This window comes from Phyllobates terribilis, unplaced genomic scaffold (assembly GCF_046119375.1).
Source record: "Phyllobates terribilis strain yellow unplaced genomic scaffold, ASM4611937v1 Scaffold_6__1_contigs__length_29720123, whole genome shotgun sequence".
Classification (NCBI taxonomy): domain Eukaryota; kingdom Metazoa; phylum Chordata; class Amphibia; order Anura; family Dendrobatidae; genus Phyllobates; species Phyllobates terribilis.
This window is the reverse complement of record NW_027362766.1, coordinates 22,594,613-22,616,499: the sequence shown is the minus strand read 5'-3', so window position 1 is coordinate 22,616,499 and position 21,887 is coordinate 22,594,613. Positions and strand designations below refer to the sequence as shown.

Here is a 21,887-nt window from a genome sequence, read left to right as displayed (position 1 = left end):
TACCGATAGGCGAAGGAGCTTCATTAAAATATTCCCAAACTGGGTCTCTTTTACGGCCTGCTGCCATTATAAGGAAAGAATGTAATAAACCTCAGATCGTACGCACAAACAGATCCAGACTTGTCTGTCTGTGGCTATGCTGCAGTATTGTGCTCAAAGTTTCACTTTCATTTTCTTGTCTGCTTGCCCTTCCTCCTCCTCACACTTAGATTCACATTCTTCTTGTGTTGTGCAGATCTATTCCACTCCAAACAATCAGAAACATATTGTCTAACTTCTTGGACTTGGCACTGAAGGGGTTGATTCTGTATTCATAGGTTTGTAGAACAACAGGATTAAGGTCTTTTTCTCAACTCTGTTCATGTTGTAACATTTTTGCCGTGAAGAAGAGGCTGGGACCTCTGCGGAGTCAAATTCAGTTTTGAGAACTGCGTAAGTAAAGCGAGCGTCTGTGATAATATAGGAGAGAAACTGCCCACTAATCCTACAGAAACCTCTGGAAGAGCATGGCATTGTGAATGTTACACATATACAGCCTTTATTCTACTGAGTTAAACAACTCAGCTTTATCTCATGATGGAAGAACCTTTGGATGGTAAAATATTTTCCTCAAAAAGCAGTTTATTGAAAAAAATCTGATTTAAATCAAAAAAATCCGATTTTTTTGATTTTTTTAAAAAAAAAACATGGATTTTTATCCACCCTGAAAAATTTCAAACTGCTGTTGTAATGACTAGTATGTTGTAGTGACCAGTACATTGTGCCCACCTCATGCTTCTGGAGACACGCACCTGTAAATTAGGCGGGCTCTTATCATTACAGAAATGTCATACATGTGGATGCTAAATGTGGTTTAGGTACACTGTGGAGCTCAGAAGGGAGGGGGGCATTAGGATCTGGGAGCGCAGAATTTGCTGGAATTCCTTTGGAGAGCGAGTAGCAATTTCACTTTTTCAGAGCCTTTGGGCTATCAGTAAAATGGAAGCCCCTGTATTTCCGTTAACAGATGACGGACCCGAGTGAGGACTTGCTTTTTTTGTGAATGGAGTTGGAGTTTTTTGGGAACATTTTATGGATCACTTTTATCCTGTGATCTATGTTGAGCACTTACATTGGGGTTTCTATCTAAAACTCAGTAATGTGATTCAGATGAAACCCCCAGGGGATCCATTCACTATAACGAAGCAGCAGAGTTACTCTGGACTTAGTCTGGCCTCTGTTTAGCGGTGTCTTTTTTTCTTTTTTTGCAGAGGTGCACAAAACTGTGGCCAACAGGCACTTTTATGCACACCTAAATAGATGTACCCCGCCGGATCACAGGTCCTACGGCGTGCACAATGCCCCCATCTGCCTCATTACAGGGAATCTTCCACCGGGGCTTCCGTTTGAATCACCCATTTCAGAGATTTACACAGAAACCCCGGTGTAAGCGCTCAGCGCAGAGCGCAGGATAAATGTGCACTGAACCTGACTGCGATCTTTGGAAGGCAGAATGAACAAATCAACAGCAGGTGAAGAATTGGTTTTATTTATTTTTTACGCTGTTCCTCGTGCGCTCTAAGTGATTACACAACTTTATTCTTCGGGTCGGTGCGATTTCAGCACGATACCAGATTTATTTCGGGTTTTTATATTTAGCTGCTGTCATAGACTAAAAGACACTTTTTATTGTAAAAAGTTTTTGTATCTGGCCATATTTTGATAGCTATAATTTTTCCATATTTCCATAAGCCGACAGTCATGTGATGTGTTTTTTTGCGGGATGAGTTGACGTTTTTTATTGGTACTATTTTTGCTTTTACACAGTAAAAACTATTTTATAGAATAATAATTATTTTTGCCTCGCTTTATTCTGAGAGCTGTAACTTTACTTTTCCGCTGATGGAGCTCATTTTTTTGCGGGACAAGACGACCTTTTCAGGTATTCCATTTTTATTTATATTCGTTTCTTTTTATCGCGTTTTATTGCACTTTTTGTTTGGCAGTATCAGGATAAAGCATCATTTTTTTGCCTTTTTTTTTTAGTTCTTTATTTTGTGATTTCTTTTTTAATATTTTTAATTAACTTTTTTTTTTTTTTTTTTTTTTACATTGACCATTGGATTTGACCATTGTCAATTAGTCTGCGAATATAAGTCCAACACAAATTGATGTACTCAAATAGGGTTTAAATATTGTGCCAACCAAACAATTTGATTTGTTGTCTACTCTGATGGATGTAAATAAATTTATAAGACGTATTGTCATAAAAAAAAACATTTTTGCACAAAATAATCATCTTGAAAATACTACTTAAAAATGAACTTACCTGCAAAAACAAAATAATCCAATATGGAGGTTTATGGAACAGCTTTCTCTGATGAACTTACATTCATTATCTCAAGTAGGACAAAAAGTTCCCAATCCGGATTTTTTATCCAATACATTAAAAGATGAATTAAAGAAACAAACAAACATCTTAATTCTAACCCCACTCAACAGCAACAAAAACTTTACAGAGTAACAAGTCTGACAAAGATGGCTGTATGGTCTTATGAGATCACGGACTGTATGAGAGAGACATGCTAAAGGATGCCAAGATTTATCGCAAATTAGGGAGTGATCCTACGTTACAAATTAAAGGAAAATTGACAACTTTTGAATGAGGGCATTAATTAAGGAATAATTAATATCAAACAGGCTGAATACGTCAATCAAGAACATCCACGAATTCCACTCTTTCATGTTCTCCTTAAGGCACACAAACAAATTTCCACCTGCGTTAAGATCGACAGCGCACGTCTTTGAACACACCGACAGCGCACGTCTTTGAACACACCGACCGCGCACATCTTTGAACACACCGACCGCGCACGTCTTTGAACACACCGACCGCGCACGTCTTTGAACACACCGACCGCGCACGTCTTTGAACACACCGACCGCGCACGTCTTTGAACACACCGACCGCGCACATCTTTGAACACACCGACCGCGCACGTCTTTGAACACACCGACAGCGCACGTCTTTGAACACACCGACAGCGCACGTCTTTGAACACACCGACAGCGCACGTCTTTGAACACACCGACAGCGCACGTCTTTGAACACACCGACAGCGCACGTCTTTGAACACACCGACAGCGCACGTCTTTGAACAGACAGATGTGGTGCATAATTTACCAGTCGATGAATATATAAGAGCAAAACAGTGTTGTACCTTACAGGACAATTCTAATGCGGCATGTTCCATTATTGATGCACACTTTCAAAAACAAAAGACAAGTTCTAAATCAAAAAATTATAAACCTAAAAAAAGTAGCTAATTCTAAAAGCTGAATGGAATACCTGTCGTAATATATTATTCATCTTATTAACTGTAGTAGCACTTATGTGGGATATGTCACCACTTGTGAACCGTGTAATCTACAGTATGTCGGTTGCACCACCAGAACGTTACGAAAACGCATCTCTGAACATGTGGATGATGCGCAAAACAACTCGCAGACTTTCTACTGCTTCACCACAATTTTTCAAACAGCACAACGGGGATGTAAGTCTCTTAAGGGTTAATGCTGCTGAAGTTCCTCCTCCTAAGAGAGGTGGGGATAGATTACCTGTACAAAGAGGCTTCATGGATTCTCAAACCAAGGACACTAAACGGTACGAGCATTAGAACTGACTTCATTTACATTTATTAGGAATAAAAATTTCATTTGAGAAATAAGTTTCTACGCTCATTGAGAATCAGAGACCTCTCGACGTCACATCCGGTACCTTTCAAAATCCAGTGCTAGAGAACTATACTATGTCACACTGGGATTAAGAACGCAGAGTTCGAAACGCGTCAGTTGTGCATGGCTCGGAGAAGAGCTTTTTTTATATGATTTATTCTTTTAATTTTTTTTTTATCAATAAACTGTTGTTTTTAATGTCATTTTCCTCTGATTCGGTGCTGGATTCACCTCCTTCCATTGCATTCAGACTAACCTGCCGAGAACACAGGCTACAAGTCCGTGCACCCCCGGAAGAATTACTCGCTACTAGCTGGTGAGCTGGATAATCTTTTCTTTGCCCCTCTGATTAGGCATACCCCCCCCCCTCTCATTAGGCATACCCCCCCCCTCTCATTAGGCATACTCCCGCCCCCCTCCTCTCATTAGGCATACCCCCCCCTCCTCCTCTCATTAGGCATACCCCCCCCTCCTCCTCTCATTAAGCATACCCCCCCTCCTCCTCTCATTAAGCATACCCCCCCTCCTCCTCTCATTAGGCATACCCCCCCCTCCTCCTCTCATTAGGCATACCCCCCCCTCCTCCTCTCATTAGGCATACCCCCCCCTCCTCCTCTCATTAGGCATACCCCCCCTCCTCCTCTCATTAGGCATACCCCCGCCCCCCTCTCATTAGGCATACGCCCGCCCCCCTCTCATTAGGCATACCCCCGCCCCCCTCTCATTAGGCATACGCCCGCCCCCCTCTCATTAGGCATACGCCCGCCCCCCTCTCATTAGGCATACGCCCGCCCCCTTCTGATTAGGCATACGCCCGCCCCCTTCTGATTAGGCATACGCCCGCCCCCCTCTCTGATTATCACCATGTATGCAGCCTTGGTGAAGGCTCCCGAGTGATTGCCCTCCTTACAGCGTTTAGCAGAATACAGGCTGCCGCTCGGGCGGCGGCGGAGGCACTAACGCCGGTTATAACCGCACCTTCATAAACAGCTGGAGCTCATACAAGATGTTGTAGTAACTCTTCTGCTGGAGATGTTTGCAGGCTTCGATCAGGTAGGTGCTCCAACTCTCCAGAGAGGAGTCTACGGATTCCAACATGGTTTCCAGCGTTTGCAGCTTGCCGCTTTCATAGCTGGACACAAAAATGCCTTCTATGAAAATATCTCCAGGACATTCCTAGGAGAAACGAGCAAACACCAAACATCAGGACAGGCTTATAGAAAACACCAACAATCTGGCCACCAGACCAAGGCGCTTCCAGCTGAAGTCTGGCGTTTGTGCCTTTCTTCTGGCCGGCCATTGAACACTACCTTGTTGAGCAAATGCAGCAAAGCGTCTCGCATCAGTTCATGTCTCATGTAGAACTGTATGATGCCCAGGTGTGTGCCATATGTGTGCAGGTAATACAGGCACTCCCGGTAGTACGTATTATTTTGGACCTTCCCCTCCGGCATCATCTCGTACCACAGGCAGCGCGCTTTTAGGGTCACTTCCAATTCTTTCAAGGTGGCAAAATATTCATCATCTTTCTGCAAGAAAGAAGCAAACATGGCGTCTAACGGGATTTAAAACACATCAAGACAAGAAGAAGGGGGCAGGAGATAAAAAAGGTGTTGGATAGGGTTGAGGTCGGGGCTCTGTGCGGCCGGCCAACTTCTTCCCCCAACCGTGTATTTATGAACTTTGTGCACTGGGCACAGGGAACAGATATGGGCCTTCACTGCACAGACACGTTTCCACCCGAGTCCACTGGTGGCGGCTTTACACCACTCCATCCAACGCTTTGCATTGTGCTTGGTGATGTACGGCTGAACGAAGCTACTCGGCCATGAAGCTCCTGGTGGAGGCGGAGGGCTTGTGCTGAAGGTAACACCAGAGGAGGCCTGGACTCTGCAGTTATGGGGTCAGCAGAGCGGTTGTGACTTTTCTGCCCTTTGCTTTTCAGCGATCTATGACCCCACTCTAACGTTAAGTGGTCGAGTTGCTCCGGTTCCTTCTACTTCTCCATAAGATCATTCACAGGTTATGCGGGAAGATTTAGGGCAGAAACGTCATTAACGCACTTGTTACGCCAGAGGCTCTTATATCAGGACCGTGCTGGTATCAGTGAGCTCTGCACCACCGGCAATTGTTACAGGTTAGTAAAGGCAAATGGCATTGTGGGGGGCCAGACGTTCTATACTGGGGGGAGAGGGGGCTGGATATTATACACCGGGGCAATGGGACTGAATGAGAAACCCGAATCCAATGATTAAACATAATATAGCAGCAGGTTTTGATATGGAATCTGAGAGCACCATGAAGGGATAGAAACTCTGATTCCAGTGAAGTATCATTTACTAGAATGTATTGCAGTTTCAGTAAAATCAGGGTTGTATCAGCAAAAGATTATCACTACAGGACTGTGTGTCCGCTGCCTCCAGGTCCAACCCCACCCAAGTACTGATTAGCAGCTGTCAATGTATAGTGTACACAAAGGAGTTAATCAGTGATGTGGGCGGGGATATTCAGCCCCCCAGAGCCCAGCCCCCCCAGAGCTCAGCCCCCCCAGAGCTCAGCCCCCCCAGAGCTCAGCCCCCCCAGAGCTCAGCCCCCCCAGAGCTCAGCCCCCCCAGAGCTCAGCCCCCTCAGAGCTCAGCCCCCTCAGAGCTCAGCCCCCTCAGAGCTCAGCCCCCTCAGAGCTCAGCCCCCTCAGAGCTCAGCCCCCTCAGAGCGATCTGCAGCAGACATAACAGATTCGGTCACAACTGCAGCACCCAGTAAACTAAGTGACACATCGCTGGAATAGGAGTGCCAGACCCTACATCATGCTTCTATCAAATTACATAACAAAAACATGCAGACAGATTCCCTTTAAGGCGCTTGCGCCAATACCTTTCACCACAGCGTATGTCACTAGGAATTGTCAAAACTTTTATAAAACAATACTTGTTCTTGAAATCCAATGTTCACTCTTAGGCCATTTTAAAGGTCACTGCTGGCAGAGGATTTTGAGATCAAACAATATTAATAATTAATCAGTAGAGAATTCTGTACCTAAAATATGAAGTATTGTCTAGAACATTTTTAGGTCCTTGTTTAAGCTGTTCCCATAGGCGCATACACAGACTCACCACCAGCAGGATGGGTTTGGCAGCGGACTCCAAGTGTTGGACAATGTCTTCCAGAAGCTTCGATCCAATATTCTTTTGGTTCAGATCTAAAGGTGCTTTTATACATCGGCTGAACTTCTCCCTGGCCCCCGATAAATTATCAGACTTCAGGCAGGCCATGCCCCAAGCGTGCCATACACCAGAAGGGTCCAGTCCAGTCTTTGTAGATACCTAATGTGAAAGAATTGTTTGACCGGCAAATCTTTGCAACATGCTGTAAATTAAGCAATTAAAGGGGTACTATCACTGCAGATAAGACTTGCGAGCCAGCTGTATAATGGAGCCTGCTTCACCTCTGAACCCCCTTTATTTCGGAGTCTGGTACCAATGAACTGATCTGACACAATGAGCACCATATAAATTATACCTCTCTCCACAGTTAAAAGTGAAGTATACTGTACCTCAATCGCTAAATTGTAGTATTCGGCTTCCAAAAGTTGATTTCTTAACCGTACTACAGCGGCGGGTCTAACAATCTCATCCAGAGAAGGGATGTCCTGGTAGGAGGCTGCGACTAAAATCTTCAGCAGATCCACCTTACTGCTGTAACTGGAAAGAATATATTTAATTAAAATCTGATCCACCTTACTGCTGTAACTGGAAGGAATATATTTAATTAAAATCTGATCCACCTTACTGCTGTAACTGGAAAGAATATATTTAATTAAAATCTGATCCACCTTACTGCTGTAACTGGAAAGAATATATTTAATTAAAATCTGATCCACCTTACTGCTGTAACTGGAAAGAATATATTTAATTAAAATCTGATCCACCTTACTGCTGTAACTGGAAGGAATATATTTAATTAAAATCTGATCCACCTTACTGCTGTAACTGGAAGGAATATATTTAATTAAAATCTGATCCACCTTACTGCTGTAACTGGAAGGAATATATTTAATTAAAATCTGATCCACCTTACTGCTGTAACTGGAAGGAATATATTTAATTAAAATCTGATCCACCTTACTGCTGTAACTGGAAGGAATATATTTTATTAAAATCTGATCCACCTTACTGCTGTAACTGGAAGGAATATATTTAATTAAAATCTGATCCACCTTACTGCGGTAACTGGAAAGAACATATTTTATTAAAATCTGATCCACCTTACTGCTGTAACTGGAAGGAATATATTTTATTAAAATCTGATCCACCATACTGCTGTAACTGGAAGGAATATATTTAATTAAAATCTGATCCACCTTACTGCTGTAACTGGAAGGAATATATTTTATTAAAATCTGATACACCTTATTGCTGTAACTGGAAGGAATCTATTTTATTAAAATCTGATCCACCTTACTGCTGTAATTGGAAGGAATATATTTAATTAAAATCTGATCCACCTTATTGCTGTAACTGGAAGGAATATATTTAAACTAAAATCTGATCCACCTTACTGCTGTAACTGGAAGGAATATATTTTATTAAAATCTGATCAACCTTACTGCTGTAACTTTAAGGAATATATTTTATTAATATCTGATCCACCTTACTGCTGTAACTGGAAGGAATCTATTTTATTAAAATCTGATCCACCTTACTGCTGTAACTGGAAGGAATATATTTTATTAAAATCTGATCCACCTTACTGCTGTAACTGGAAGGAATATATTTTAACATCTGATCCCCCTTACTGCTGTAACTGTAAGGAATATATTTTATTAAAATCTGATCCACCTTACTGCTGTAACTGGAAAGAATATATTTTATTAAAATCTGATCCACCTTACTGCTGTAACAGGAAGGGATATATTTTATTAATATCTGATCCACCTTACTGCTGTAATTGGAAGGAATATATTTAATTAAAATCTGATCCACCTTATTGCTGTAACTGGAAGGAATATATTTAAATTAAAATCTGATCCACCTTACTGCTGTAACTGGAAGGAATATATTTTATTAAAATCTGATCAACCTTACTGCTGTAACTTTAAGGAATATATTTTATTAATATCTGATCCACCTTACTGCTGTAACTGGAAGGAATCTATTTTATTAAAATCTGATCCACCTTACTGCTGTAACTGGAAGGAATATATTTTATTAAAATCTGATCCACCTTACTGCTGTAACTGGAAGGAATATATTTTAACATCTGATCCCCCTTACTGCTGTAACTGTAAGGAATATATTTTATTAAAATCTGATCCACCTTACTGCTGTAACTGGAAAGAATATATTTTATTAAAATCTGATCCACCTTACTGCTGTAACAGGGAGGGATATATTTTATTAATATCTGATCCACCTTACTGCTGTAACTGGAAGGAATCTATTTTATTAAAATCTGATCCACCTTACTGCTGTAACTGGAAGGAGAAGGAATATTTGATCAAAAATGGTTTGATTGATCAGAAGGTAATAATGCTGCCCTTCAAGCATGAACTACTTACCTGTCACACAGTGCAAGGTCGTGACTCCTAGCCGCTTTGACAAAAATCATTTTGGCGCTAAACAACAAATTCTTCATGATATCCAGCAGAAGACGGCTATCCATCTCAGGGTTTGTCAGCCCCTTGGACAGGAGGCAGCAGCGCTCTATCAGCTGGTAGCCACACTCGTCGCTTTTTGAATGCAGATTCAGGATAGCAGAGCACAGCGATGCACTTGGGGCCTGCACGGTATGAAGAAGGGATTTGCACTTAGGCGACATGTTACATCTTATCTAATTGGACATGGAGCATGGAGAGAAGTAACTGAAAATTGAGCAATGGTTCTATCCTACGATGATAGGCATCAAGAGCCTGTGCACATTACAAGGTCATCAAATCCACTGAAATTAAATATTTAATAGGCATTTAAAGAGGACCTGTCAAAAGTAAATTATTTTTGCTCTTATTTTATTCCCACTGTTCCGAGTACTTTGTTTAATACACAAATAAGGAAACGCACATACCTGCTCGTAATAAAACTCATTTCTCTCCACTTCATTCTCCGCTTCGGTAAGCGTTAGCCACCATTGCACCTCAGCAGCTTTAGAAAGCTTGAGGACGTCAGACAGGTTCAGGGTCCCGGCTGTTTTTTCTGTAGCAAACATCAAAACATTCAAAAGGGGGAAAACAAAAGCCTGTAACTTTAGGAAAGCTGGGACCATGTCATGGTAACTGGGGATACCGAACCTAAACGGGGCATGTTTAAGGAAATACTACTAGAATCCTGTAGAAAATGTACACCCTCTGGTAATAAAATGTCCAGGAATAAAAAAGAAACCATTATGGATAAATAAGACAGTACAAAGTTTAATAAGACAAAAACAAAAGGGCATTCAAAATCTTGGAAAACCGAGAATACAGAAATGGCATTTCAGGACTACAAAAATCTAAATCAGAAATGTAAAAAAAGAAATCAAGTTAGCTATAGAGAAACAAATCACCAGCAACATTAAACTAAATCCCAAACGTTTTATAAACACATCAATGTAAAAAAAAAAAAAAAAAAAAAAAAAAAAAAAAAAAAACATATGGTATAGGCCCCTTAAAAAATGAAAATAAGATAATTATAGAGGACAAAGAAAAGGCTGAGATATTAAACAGACAATTTTCATCTGTGTTCACCAATGAACTGTATGTTTCAGAGATTTTTCAACAAGGCAAAAATCAAAGTTCACTACAAAAAAAAAAGTACGCCTGCGTTTGAGCAAATTAAACATTGACAAATCCCCCGGCCCAGATGGTATTCGTCCACGGATGCTGAGGGAATTGAGCTCAGTAACTGACAAACCGCTGTAACTCATATTCTTAGACTCTCTGGTAACAGGGGTTGTGCCACAGGATTGGAGGATGGATGATGTGCTACCGATATTTAAGAAAGGTAAAAAGGTGGATCCAGGCAACTACCGTCCGGTAAGTCTGACATCAGTAGAGTGCAAAGTTTTTGAGGGCATCATAAGAGATGACCTGCAGAGTTATATCGCAGAGAATAATATAATAAATGATAACCAGCATGGATTCATAGAATCATAGAATGGTAGAGTTGGAGGGGACCTCCTGGGTCATCGTGTCCAACCCCCTGCTCAAAGCAGGATTCACTAAATCATCTCAGACAGATGTCTGTCCAGCCTCTGAAGACGTCCATTGAAGGGGAACTCACCACCTCTCGTGGCAGCCTGTTCCACTCATTGATCACCCTAACTGTCAAAAAGTTTTTCCTATATTCATGAAAAATAGGTCGTGTCTAACCAGTACGTTGAGGTTCTATGAGGAGGTAAGTGCAGATGTGGATGTTGATGTTGATAATGCGGATGATGTGATTTATCTGGACTTTGCAAAGCATTTGATACTGTACCACATAACAGCCTTATACTGAAGGTACAGAAGCCGGGACTGAAGGAACTATATGCAGATGGGTAAGGAATTGGCCAAATGATAGGAAACAAAGTCGTCATAAATGGTACGTTCTGTAAATGGGATCTAGTCAGCAGTGGGGGCCGCAGGGATCTGTACTGGGAGCAGTGGGGACCGCAGGGATCTGTACCGGGAGCAGTGGGGGCTGCAGGGATCTGTACTGGTAGCAGTGGGGACCGCAGGGATCTGTACTGGGGGCAGTGGGGGCTGCATGGATCTGTACCGGGAGCAGTGGGGGCCGCAGGGATCTGTACTGGGAGCAGTGGGGGCTGCAGGGATCTGTACTGGGAGCAGTGAGGACCGCAGGGATCTGTACTGGGGGCAGTGGGGGCTGCAGGGATCTGTACCGGGAGCAGTGGGGACCGCAGGGATCTGTACCGGGAGCAGTGGGGACCGCAGGGATCTGTACCGGGAGCAGTGGGGACCGCAGGGATCTGTACTGGGAGCAGTGGGGGCCTGCAGGGATCTGTACTGGGAGCAGTGGGGGCCTGCAGGGATCTGTACTGGGAGCAGTGGGGACCGCAGGGATCTGTACTGGGAGCAGTGGGGACCGCAGGGATCTGTACTGGGAGCAGTGGGGGCCGCAGGGATCTGTACTGGGAGCAGTGGGGGCTGCAGGGATCTGTGCTGGGAGCAGTGGGGGCTGCAGGGATCTGTGCTGGGAGCAGTGGGGGCCGCAGGGATCTGTACTGGGAGCAGTGGGGGCTGCAGGGATCTGTGCTGGGAGCAGTGGGGGCTGCAGGGATCTGTGCTGGGAGCAGTGGGGACCGCAGGGATCTGTATCGGGAGCAGTGGGGACCGCAGGGATCTGTATCGGGAGCAGTGGGGGCCGCAGGGATCTGTACTGGGAGCAGTGGGGGCTGCAGGGATCTGTGCTGGGAGCAGTGGGGGCTGCAGGGATCTGTGCTGGGAGCAGTGGGGGCCGCAGGGATCTGTACTGGGAGCAGTGGGGACCGCAGGGATCTGTACCGGGAGCAGTGGGGGCCGCAGGGATCTGTACTGGGAGCAGTGGGGGCTGCAGGGATCTGTACTAGGACCGATTCTTTTAAACCCCTTTATTAATGACCTAGTAGATGGGATTGAGAGTAAAGTGTCAGTCTTTGCTGACGACACAAAACTATGTCAGATATTAGAATCTGATCTTGACATTACGATATTGCAGAATGATCTGGATAAGAGACTGAATGGGAAACACTCGGCAGATGAGGTTAATGTAGATAAATGTAGAGTAATGCACCGAGGACGGAGTAATCCTATTGCTGGATATACATTAGATGGGAGTATATTCAGGACTACAGAACAGGAGAGGACGGGGGATTCTGGCTACAAGTAAGCTGAGCAGCAGTACTCAATGTCAGGCAGCAGCCGCAAAAGCAACAAGATTTTAGGATGTACAAAAAGAGAAAATCCATCGATCCCAATGTACTTTTGCCCCTTTATATATCACTGGTGAGGCCACATCTGGAATATGGGATCCAGTTTTGGGCTCCATATTTTAGAAAGGATATTCAGAAGTTAGAGTCGGTTCAAAGGCGACAACTAGATTATTACAAGGGATGGAGGCCGCTCATATGATGAGAGGTTGGAGAAGTTCAGCTTGTTTAGCGAAGAAAAAAAAGACGCCTCAGCGGAGATCTCATTTACATGTATAAATTATGTGTGGTCAGTACAAAATACTGGCACATGACTTATTCCTTCCAAAAACCATACATATGACCAGGGGGCTCATTACGGGTGGAAGAAAGGCAATTCTTGCACCTAAACAGGAAAGGGTTCTTTACAGTCAGAGCAGTCGGACTGTGAAATGCGCGACTACAAGAGGTAGTGATGGCCGACACTATAACAGCTTTTAAAAAGGGGCTGGATGATTTACTTGATACACATAACATGGAAGGTTATAGTTAAATTAGTGACAAAATTTTCAATTGGTGGAGGAAGGTTGACCTTGATGGACCGAGGTCTATATTCAGCATATGTAACTAATCATCGATCCAAGATAGAGTTTTACAATCAGTTTCCAAATAAAAAATATTTGTTTGCTTTATTCTATCCAATAATAGTAAAAATCCCACTACAGCCCAAAAATATATAGATTTTTCCAACGCGTTTCAAACTCAAACCAAGTTACTTATTCAGTTTTTTGTTTTAGTCTTAAACGAGTAAAAAAAAAAATCTTGATATTTTGGGATGTACTGGGAATGTAATTTTTACCATTTTTGGAATGAAGCTTACAAATATTTTCAACTTGTAAAGGGACTATACTTGCCTATCTGCCCCTTAAGTGTATGACTACATAATACTCTCCTGGCTAGTCCTGGGCAAAAAAGAGAAAAGTTACCTTCAGTATACTCAAATTCATCTTCCGTTTTGTTAGTTCTAAAAAGGAAAAAGAAAAAGAAGAAAAAGAAGAAAAAGAAGAAAAAGAAGAAAAAGAAGAAAAAGAAGAAAAAGAAGAAAAAGAAGAAAAAGAAGAAAAAGAAGAAAAAGAAGAAAAAGAAGAAAAAGAAGAAAAAGAAGAAAAAGAAGAAAAAGAAGGAAGAAGGAAGAAAGAAGAAGAAGAAATTAATATTTTAAAGTTTGGTGACAAAAGATTACATTATATTTAAAAAAAAGCACCTGTTGCCTCTCCTGAGGTCTATTTTACTAATTAGAAGAGATCAATTTTCAGATCCTGGTTCTGAGGCGCTGCGCGGCAGCCAGACCGGGGGGCCCAGAGGCGCTGCGCGGCAGCCAGACCGGGGGGCCCAGAGGCGCTGCGCGGCAGCCAGACCGGGGGGCCCAGAGGCGCTGCGCGGCAGCCAGACCGGGGGGCCCAGAGGCGCTGCGCGGCAGCCAGACCGGGGGGCCCAGAGGCGCTGCGCGGCAGCCAGACCGGGGGGCCCAGAGGCGCTGCGCGGCAGCCAGACCGGGGGGCCCAGAGGCGCTGCGCGGCAGCCAGACCGGGGGGCCCAGAGGCGCTGCGCGGCAGCCAGACCGGGGGGCCCAGAGGAGCTCCGCGGCAGCCAGACTGGGGGGCCCAGAGGAGCTCCGCGGCAGCCAGACTGGGGGGCCCTGAGGCGCTCCGCGGCAGCCAGACTGGGGGGCCCTGAGGCGCTCCGCGGCAGCCAAGACTGGGGGCCCGGGAACTATCTCCTAACTCCCGGCATCCTAGACTCTTTTCGAATAGCTGGTCTGGAACGATTCACATGCGACGTTGCGCCAGGCTGGCTAATCGTAAGACGAGCAGGAGATGCTGGCAGGTAGAAGGCGGTTCTCTGGGTTCCCGACCGACAACCCCAGAATACTGACCCGGGTCCCCGTGAATCGACTCAGAACCATCTTTACTTTTGTTCCTTGTAAATTAACTATTTTAAGCATCTCTTCTTTTTGTGCCGTTCCATTGCTCCTCCAGGAACGGTATCAATACATTGACTGCTAAGTGTTTGTGGGTGAAGATTGTCACTGGACCATAAGATGACATTTTCATGCTCATCCTTCGTGAATTAAAGCAGTATTTTTGGTTACTCACCGTAAAATCTGTTTCTCGGAGCCTTCATTGGGGGACGCAGGAAACCATGGGTGTACGCTGCTACCACTAGGAGGCTGACACTATGCACAAAAAAAAGTTAGCTCTTCCTCGGCAGTGTAAACCCCACCGACTGGCATTAAGTTAATCAGTTAGTGTACGAGCAGTAGGAGCAGCGACATTCAAAGAGAAATACACAAACCTTATAACAACAGTTCGTAAAAGCTATCAAACATGGTAGGGTGCCGTGTCCCCCCAATGAAGGCTCCGAGAAACAGATTTTACGGTGAGTAACCAAAAATCCTTCTTGCTCCATCGCTTCATTGGGGGACACAGAAAACCATGGGATGTACAAAAGCAGTCCCTGGGGAGCGAAACAGCAGAAAATTCCATTCAGATCGAAGAACTAACCACTGCCGCCTGCAAAAATCCTCCTACCTAGGCTGGCATCAGCCTAAGTGTAGATTAGAACCTTGTAAAATTTGGCGAACGTGTGGACGGACGACCAGGTTGCCACTATGCAGAGTTGTAGGACAGATGCCCTGTGATGAACAGCCCAGGAGTTGTCCACCGCTTGGGTAGAGTGGGCCTTAATCCCAAGGTGAGGCATTCTGTTCTTAGTTCGGTACACTACTAAAATTGCCGTCCAGATTCAGCGAGCAATCATAGCCTTGGAAGGTAAACATGAACAGCCCTGACCAGGTCCAACCAGTGCACCGAGCATTCCAGAGGGCGAGTCAGAGTTGGACAAAAAGAAGGGAGGACGATGTCTTCATCGAGATGGAAGGTGGAAACCACCTTAGGCCAGAAAGAGGGCACCAGTCGCAAAACCACTTTGTCCTGGTGGAGAACAAGGAAAGGAGAGCGTCAAGAAAGTGCCGCCAGCTCAGACACGAGCCTGATGGAAGTGATTGTCACCAGGAAAACCACCTTCCAAAGAAAGAAAAGACAGATGTACTTCTCGTAGTGGCTTAAAGTGGAAATCCTAAGTGCCTCAAGAACTAGGTTGAGGTCCCACGGATCAACTGGCGTTCGGTACGGAGGTACTGTGTGGTCCACTCCCCGAAAGAAAGTTTCAGACATGAGAGAGAGAAGCCAGGTTCTTCTGGAAGAGGATGGAAAGCACGTAAACTTGGCCCTTCAGAGAATTAAGGGCAAGGCCTGAGTCAAGTCCAGCCTGAAGAAAAGCCAGAATTGGAAAGGAGAAAGTCACAGGCGCGGTGTGATTAGACTCACACCAACTGAAAAAGGCTTTCCAAGTCCGATAATAGACCCGAGATGATCAGAGCCCGGATCATAGTCTGGATTACTTGACCTGAGATCCAGACGCTCTTAGTACCGCGGTTTCAACAGCCACACCATCAAATCTAGCGACTGAGAATTTCGGTGGAAGACTCGGCCCTGAGTCGGCAGATCTGGTCTGTCCAGAATCTTCCAACGAAAGTCAGATTAGATGGACAACCTCTGCATGCCAGAACCTCCTGGCCAATCTGGTGCTAGCAGAATGATAGGCATGGCTTCTGCTTTGATCATCTTACAACAGCCTGGGAAGAAGGGGAAGGGTCGGGAAAAGATAAGGGAGGGCGAACTGCGACCAGGGTATCGCCGGCGTGTCGACTCCCACTGTGAGGGGGTCGCGGGACCTGGAGACTAAGAGTGGAACCTTTCTGTTCAGACGGGACGCCATGAGATCTACATCTGGAGTGACCCACCTCAGACAAATCTGAAGGAAGACGTCCTGATGTAGGGACCATTCTCCCACCGCGAGACCCTCATGACTGAGAAAGTCGGCGGCCAAATTTTCTAAGTCGAGGATGTGTACTGAGGGCATTGCCGGAACCCTGTTCTCTGACCAGAGAAGGCTCTTGGAGACTTCGGATTACGCCAAAGGACTCTGGGTCCCTCCCTGGTGGTTGACATATGCCACTGCCATGGCATGCATTGTCTGTCTGAACTGGACCAGCAGGCCCCTGAGAAGAATCTGCCAATGAACAAGGGACAGACGAATGGCTCTGATCTCTAGGATCTTTACCGGCAGAGAGGACTCCTTTGGTGACCGAAGTCCCTGGACCAGCAAATTGCAGAAAACAGCTCCCCAGCCGAGGAGACTGGCATCCGTGGTCACCGCTGGCCAGTGAATGGGAAGAAAAGACCAACCCTGAAGAATGAGCGGGGACGACAGCCACCAGTTTAGGGATGTCCTGACCAAGGAGGTGAATCGAACTGGCCGGTCCAGAGAGAGAACGGATCTGTTTCACTGAAGCGGTCTGATGCGGAATTGCACAAATGGAATTGCCTCCACTAACATCCTCCCGAGAACAGCCATGGCCGATCAGAGACATGAGGGCCGAGGGGCCCGAAGAGAGCGAACCCCCCACTGGAGGGCTGTTCTCTTCTCCGTGAGGAGAAAGACCCTTGCCTGAAGGGTGTTGAACAGCATGCCTAAGAATATCAGACGCTGAGTAGGGACAAGACAGGATTTTTTCTTGTTGACGGAATAGGACTGACCTGAAGGGAGTCTGCATTTTCAAGAGGAGCAAACAGTGTTTTACAAGAGTAGTAGATGCCAGAGAACGAGAGCGTTCTCCTTTAGAATTAGACATGACAGAAGGAGATAGACTAATGCCAGAGGTTAGGGGACAGAGAGAACACTGAGTGCAAGTCTGCAGAGCTTACCCACAGGAGAATAAGGTTCTGAGGCAGGAAGGTTGAAGATCCTGAAGACTAGTCCTCAGAGACATGTAGCAGAGGGCACAGGGTGATTTTCAGCTCCCAGGGACGTGGAGTCCTAATGAGAAGAATCCCAGGTGCCGGAAAATGGAGGCCGCAGAGGAAGAAGAGGACCCTGTGGTGTAAGAAGGACACGCAATTCCGGCACCAACGAAGGAGGGCGGGGGGAACATGGCGCGACAGGAGGGAGAAAAGCCGGTGTGATGATGCTGGAGAAGAGGGGCGAGGCTAAATGGCGCTGCTAGGCCGCACTGAAGCCATGGCCTAAAAACGTGAAAGAGGGCGGCGCGGAGGCCTAGAAAAATGTGTAAAAACGAGGCCTTGAGTCTCCCACACCTCACAGTCACACATACATTCAGATGTGCCCAGATGCTATAAATCTGTGTGTGGATACCCCAGGCCTATACTACCCTTCCTAATATGACCAGTTCTTCTTTTCCTTTTCTTCTTCGTTTCCTCGTTCTCTGGTATGGGACCTGATCGAAAAGGAAGAGGGTGCCTCGTCATCCCTGAAGATGTAAATGGACCATCGGACATCCAGGACTCGGCAGACAGTGGGGATGTCCGATCCTCCTGAGACTGCCAGGCTCAGGTAGACGAGCGGGCAGGAGAGGAAGGTCAGGACTGGTCGTCTGGTCACTTAAACATTTTTCATGTGTTAGGTCCTGACCGATAGACATATGAGGATACAGGGTGACATCCCACGCCGTACTCATAGTCTCTACGTGGGAGTACGGTGTGACCGTTGCACACTGTATCCCTCCAGAGGTAAGGAGAAGAGCATCTAAAAAGAAAAGAGGGAGGTGTTACTGGAAACCAACAAAAGCCGAGGTAGATCTGGGTCTAGTGAAAGACCTGCGTCCACCTCCTACTGACCCCAAGCTAAAACTGATCAACTTAATGCCAGTCGGTGGGGTGTACAATGCTGGGGAGGACCTAACTTTTTTTGTGCATAGTGTCAGCCTCCTAGTGGCAGCAGTGTACACCCAAGATTTCCTCTGTCCCCAATGAAGCAATAGAGAAATACTTACTCTGCAAAAAAATAGTTATGACATTGATCGCACACACGGGCAGGGTTTTCCCGGCAGCCTTCGACCACCATCTTCTTCATGGAGCAGGAGCTGCAGACGAGTCTTCCGCATCGCCTGCAATGATGTCTGCGGTTGAACTACCAAGGAGACAACACATGGGTATCAATTGGATGACTCCCCCCTCCCTTTGCTGTTACATAAATTCCCTTCTTGGAAAGAAAAACATGGGGTTATAGTCACCATGACGGTGACTTCCTTGTGTAGCAATACATTTTGGCAGGAAAGTTTCCCTCCTAAAATTCTGTTTATAGTTTGCTGCGCAGGCGCCGCCGGCTCAGCCACGGCACGCGACGCCGGCTCAGCAACGGCAGGCGACGCCGGCTCAGCCACGGCAGATGATGGGTGACTACGTGAGCCAATCAGGCTGTGTTGCTGGGGGAAGTTGTTGACAATTGGGGCAATTCAAAAAAAGTAGTGGACAACTTCTTTAAGGAAGCAGCCAATTTTCATTTTTGTCTCCCCCTCTTTTATTTTTCCGTCAAAATAGAAATGCTTTTTCCGGGATGAGTTGCAGCTTTGACAGGTTCCATTCATTTTACCATAAAGTCTACAGTAAAAGTCCAAATGGGATTAAATGGTATAGAATACCCCTCAATTCCGCTTGTTTTTTTGGGTTCAATTTAAGTGTTATTCGGTAAAATAAATAAATAAATAAAAAATTAGAAAATGATTCTTCAGGTCCGTACGATTACAATGATACCAAACATATATAGTTTTTTTTTTGTTTTGTTTTTTGTGGCAAAAAAAAAATTATATATTTTTTCTGTCGACAGAGCCGTTTAAGGGCTTGTTTTTCTTGCCTGGCGAGCTGGTGTTTTTGACAACACTATTTTTGGGTAGATAAAAAGTGCTGATCACATTATTGAATGCTTTTGTGGTCAGCGCAGCAAAAAAAAAAAAAAAAAAAAACACATGACATTTTTGGCAGTATTTTTATTTTTATTTTTTTTTTTTTTTTTATTCATGACCTTTACCATAGAAATTTAAAAAAAGTTTATAGTTTGGACAGATACCAAATATCTATATTATTTTTATATTTCTTTATTTTTACTGGGTTAAAAGGGGTGTGATTTAGAATTCATAGAAACACAAGGGGGATAGGGAGAGTCAGCTCTCCGGAGAATTCGTCCTTCTTGGAAAGTCTGTCAAACAGGCTATCCCTCCATGTGTCACGTCTAACGGCTGTGACACATGCTGAAATGTCCGAGCACGCAGAAACTACTCGGCGAGTACCAGTGCGTGCTCGCTTAAAAAGGTTAAACGAGCACGTTCGCTCATCACTAGTTAAGTCTAAAGACTAAAAGGTTTATGTGAATTCATTATTGGGTTGAATTAGTTACTATTGTTTTTATAATGGTTTATCTTTATTGTTAATAATCAAGCTCCTTGGCCAAAGTTTTTACTATCACTCGTCTCCTAGCGTCTGAATTTAGTTTTGAGTAAAATTTCGGGTAAATTCATGGGCGTCTAGGTGTTTGTGACTTAAACAAGTTATCTACTTGCATTACTGATCCTGTCACTCCGGCTCCAATCTCTGTACTTCCGACTGCTTCAATGAGTTCCCAACATGGACACGTTACCCATGTAGCCAATAACTATTGGGTCACGTATTTGCAGTCATTGCAGTTTCAGGAGCACAGAGACCAGAGAGGAACGGAAGAACATTGGAACGGAAGCAATAAAGGATAACCAAGAGATAAAACACGATGGAATAATAATGCCGATCTGTGAAATGACTTGAGTGGTCATTCTTACCATGGTGAACCGCTCATTCTTACAGACCATGCAGGTGACTTCAGTTTCATCTGGTATCCACTGTGTTTTTGCTGGAGGTTTGTCCGGAGGTACGAACTCTGGAGAAGACCTGTTCCTCCTGTGTCCTTTATCTGGATGACCTGCTGGAGACTGCAACTGAGATCGATCTGGACCAGACAGGACAACGAAAAAAAATGTTAGATGCTTGAAATGAGAAATACTGAGAGTGAGAATTGTTAGCAGGCCCTGAGCCTAAAAAGCATCTTCACATAAAAATGCAGAAACCTATGCAATGACTGCAAACTAAAGCCTCCTTCATACACTTTAGATAGCTCCTGGCCTAACGATGGTTTGGCCGATCATTCGACTGGCTATGCCGAGCACTCCGGTGTTCCTTATAAGAGCAGCCGCCAGACATCCCTAGAGAACAAAAGGATAGGCAGTCCAAAAACTGACATGCCAGATATTTATCTCCCCCGATAATGATCTGTCGGGGCCCTCTATACACATTAGACCAACATCTGTCATTGAAAACAGTGGGTTCTTCCAACGTTAGCCTAATGTGTAAAGGGGCATTAAAGGGAACCTGTCACTTTGGAAAACACTATTTACCTGCAGATATAATGTTAAATCTGCAGGTAAAAAAAGCTGAAAAATTTCGTTCCGGGAAAAAAAAATAGTGAGCAGTGCTGCGAGCGATGACAATACCCATTCCCTGCACCGTCCCCATGACTGAAAGCCGGCGGCTCTTGGGAGGAAATAAGTTCATTTTCTCCCAGTAGCTGCTCTTTCATTAGGGTGGCCAGGCAGCATTGTAGCGCTATTTACCTGCAAATTAATCCCATATCTGCAGTTAAATAACATTTTCCGAGGTGAAAGGTTTCCTTTAAAAAGTACCATCAATTAAATGCCAAAATTCTTACCCACATAAGGAGAATTAGTCAGCTCCACAAGGGAGGGTAGCATTACTTGTTCTGGATCTGCAGGCTGACTGCTGCTTTCTGGAACTTGACTCACAGAATCTGGAGAAATGAATTCAATGCATCAATGCAAATGCTACCACTTGCTACAGGTACGTGAATGAAGTAATACAGGAAATCAGCCAGCTAAAAAGGTTCCTTTCTCATTCATAGCATTGGAGACGCAGCAGCATGGTATAGGCTCTGCTACTAGACAGAAAAAAAATTAAAGTGCTGTTTCCACATGGTGGGCTGTACCCTCTCCTCAGACACTAGACCCTTCAGTTTTTGACTAGTGTCCATAGTAGGCCTGTATATCAGGGCTGCTGCAATTTTTCGTTATACTCTCGCTATGTAAGGTGGCGCCGATTTATCCTACCTCTTTTCTTTTATAGTCCAGGAAGGCCATAGGGTGAACACCACCTTAGTAAAACCTACATGGGAACGCCGGGGTCCTCCGGCAATGGACAGATGCGTATTACAACATCCTCCCCTCTACTTTCCATAGTGGTAAATTTAGGTGTAGTGGTTGTGGGGGGGGGGGTAGCATTCAGCTTTAGGTTTTCTCCTTTTTATTAATCCTTGTCAATCCTCTGCTCCTGGGCTCCGGAACAGTTTCTCTGAAG

At 44.8% G+C, this 21,887-nt stretch overlaps 1 protein-coding gene across 2 annotated transcripts in view; it reads right to left on the bottom strand.

Annotated features, from left to right (window-relative positions):
• Positions 1–21,887, bottom strand: part of ZFYVE26 (zinc finger FYVE-type containing 26) — a 290,489-nt gene that overhangs the window by 93,995 nt on the left and 174,607 nt on the right. For both annotated transcript variants that reach the window (XM_073637441.1, XM_073637442.1), the window contains exons 26-35: positions 21,226–21,324; positions 20,303–20,469; positions 18,488–18,624; positions 13,560–13,597; positions 9,775–9,902; positions 9,272–9,492; positions 7,268–7,415; positions 6,828–7,037; positions 5,025–5,243; positions 4,693–4,890 (exon numbers count right to left, since the gene is read on the bottom strand). In XM_073637441.1, coding sequence (XP_073493542.1) covers positions 4,693–4,890; positions 5,025–5,243; positions 6,828–7,037; positions 7,268–7,415; positions 9,272–9,492; positions 9,775–9,902; positions 13,560–13,597; positions 18,488–18,624; positions 20,303–20,469; positions 21,226–21,324 — 1,565 coding nt within the window. The remainder of the gene's footprint in view (positions 1–4,692; positions 4,891–5,024; positions 5,244–6,827; positions 7,038–7,267; positions 7,416–9,271; positions 9,493–9,774; positions 9,903–13,559; positions 13,598–18,487; positions 18,625–20,302; positions 20,470–21,225; positions 21,325–21,887) is intronic.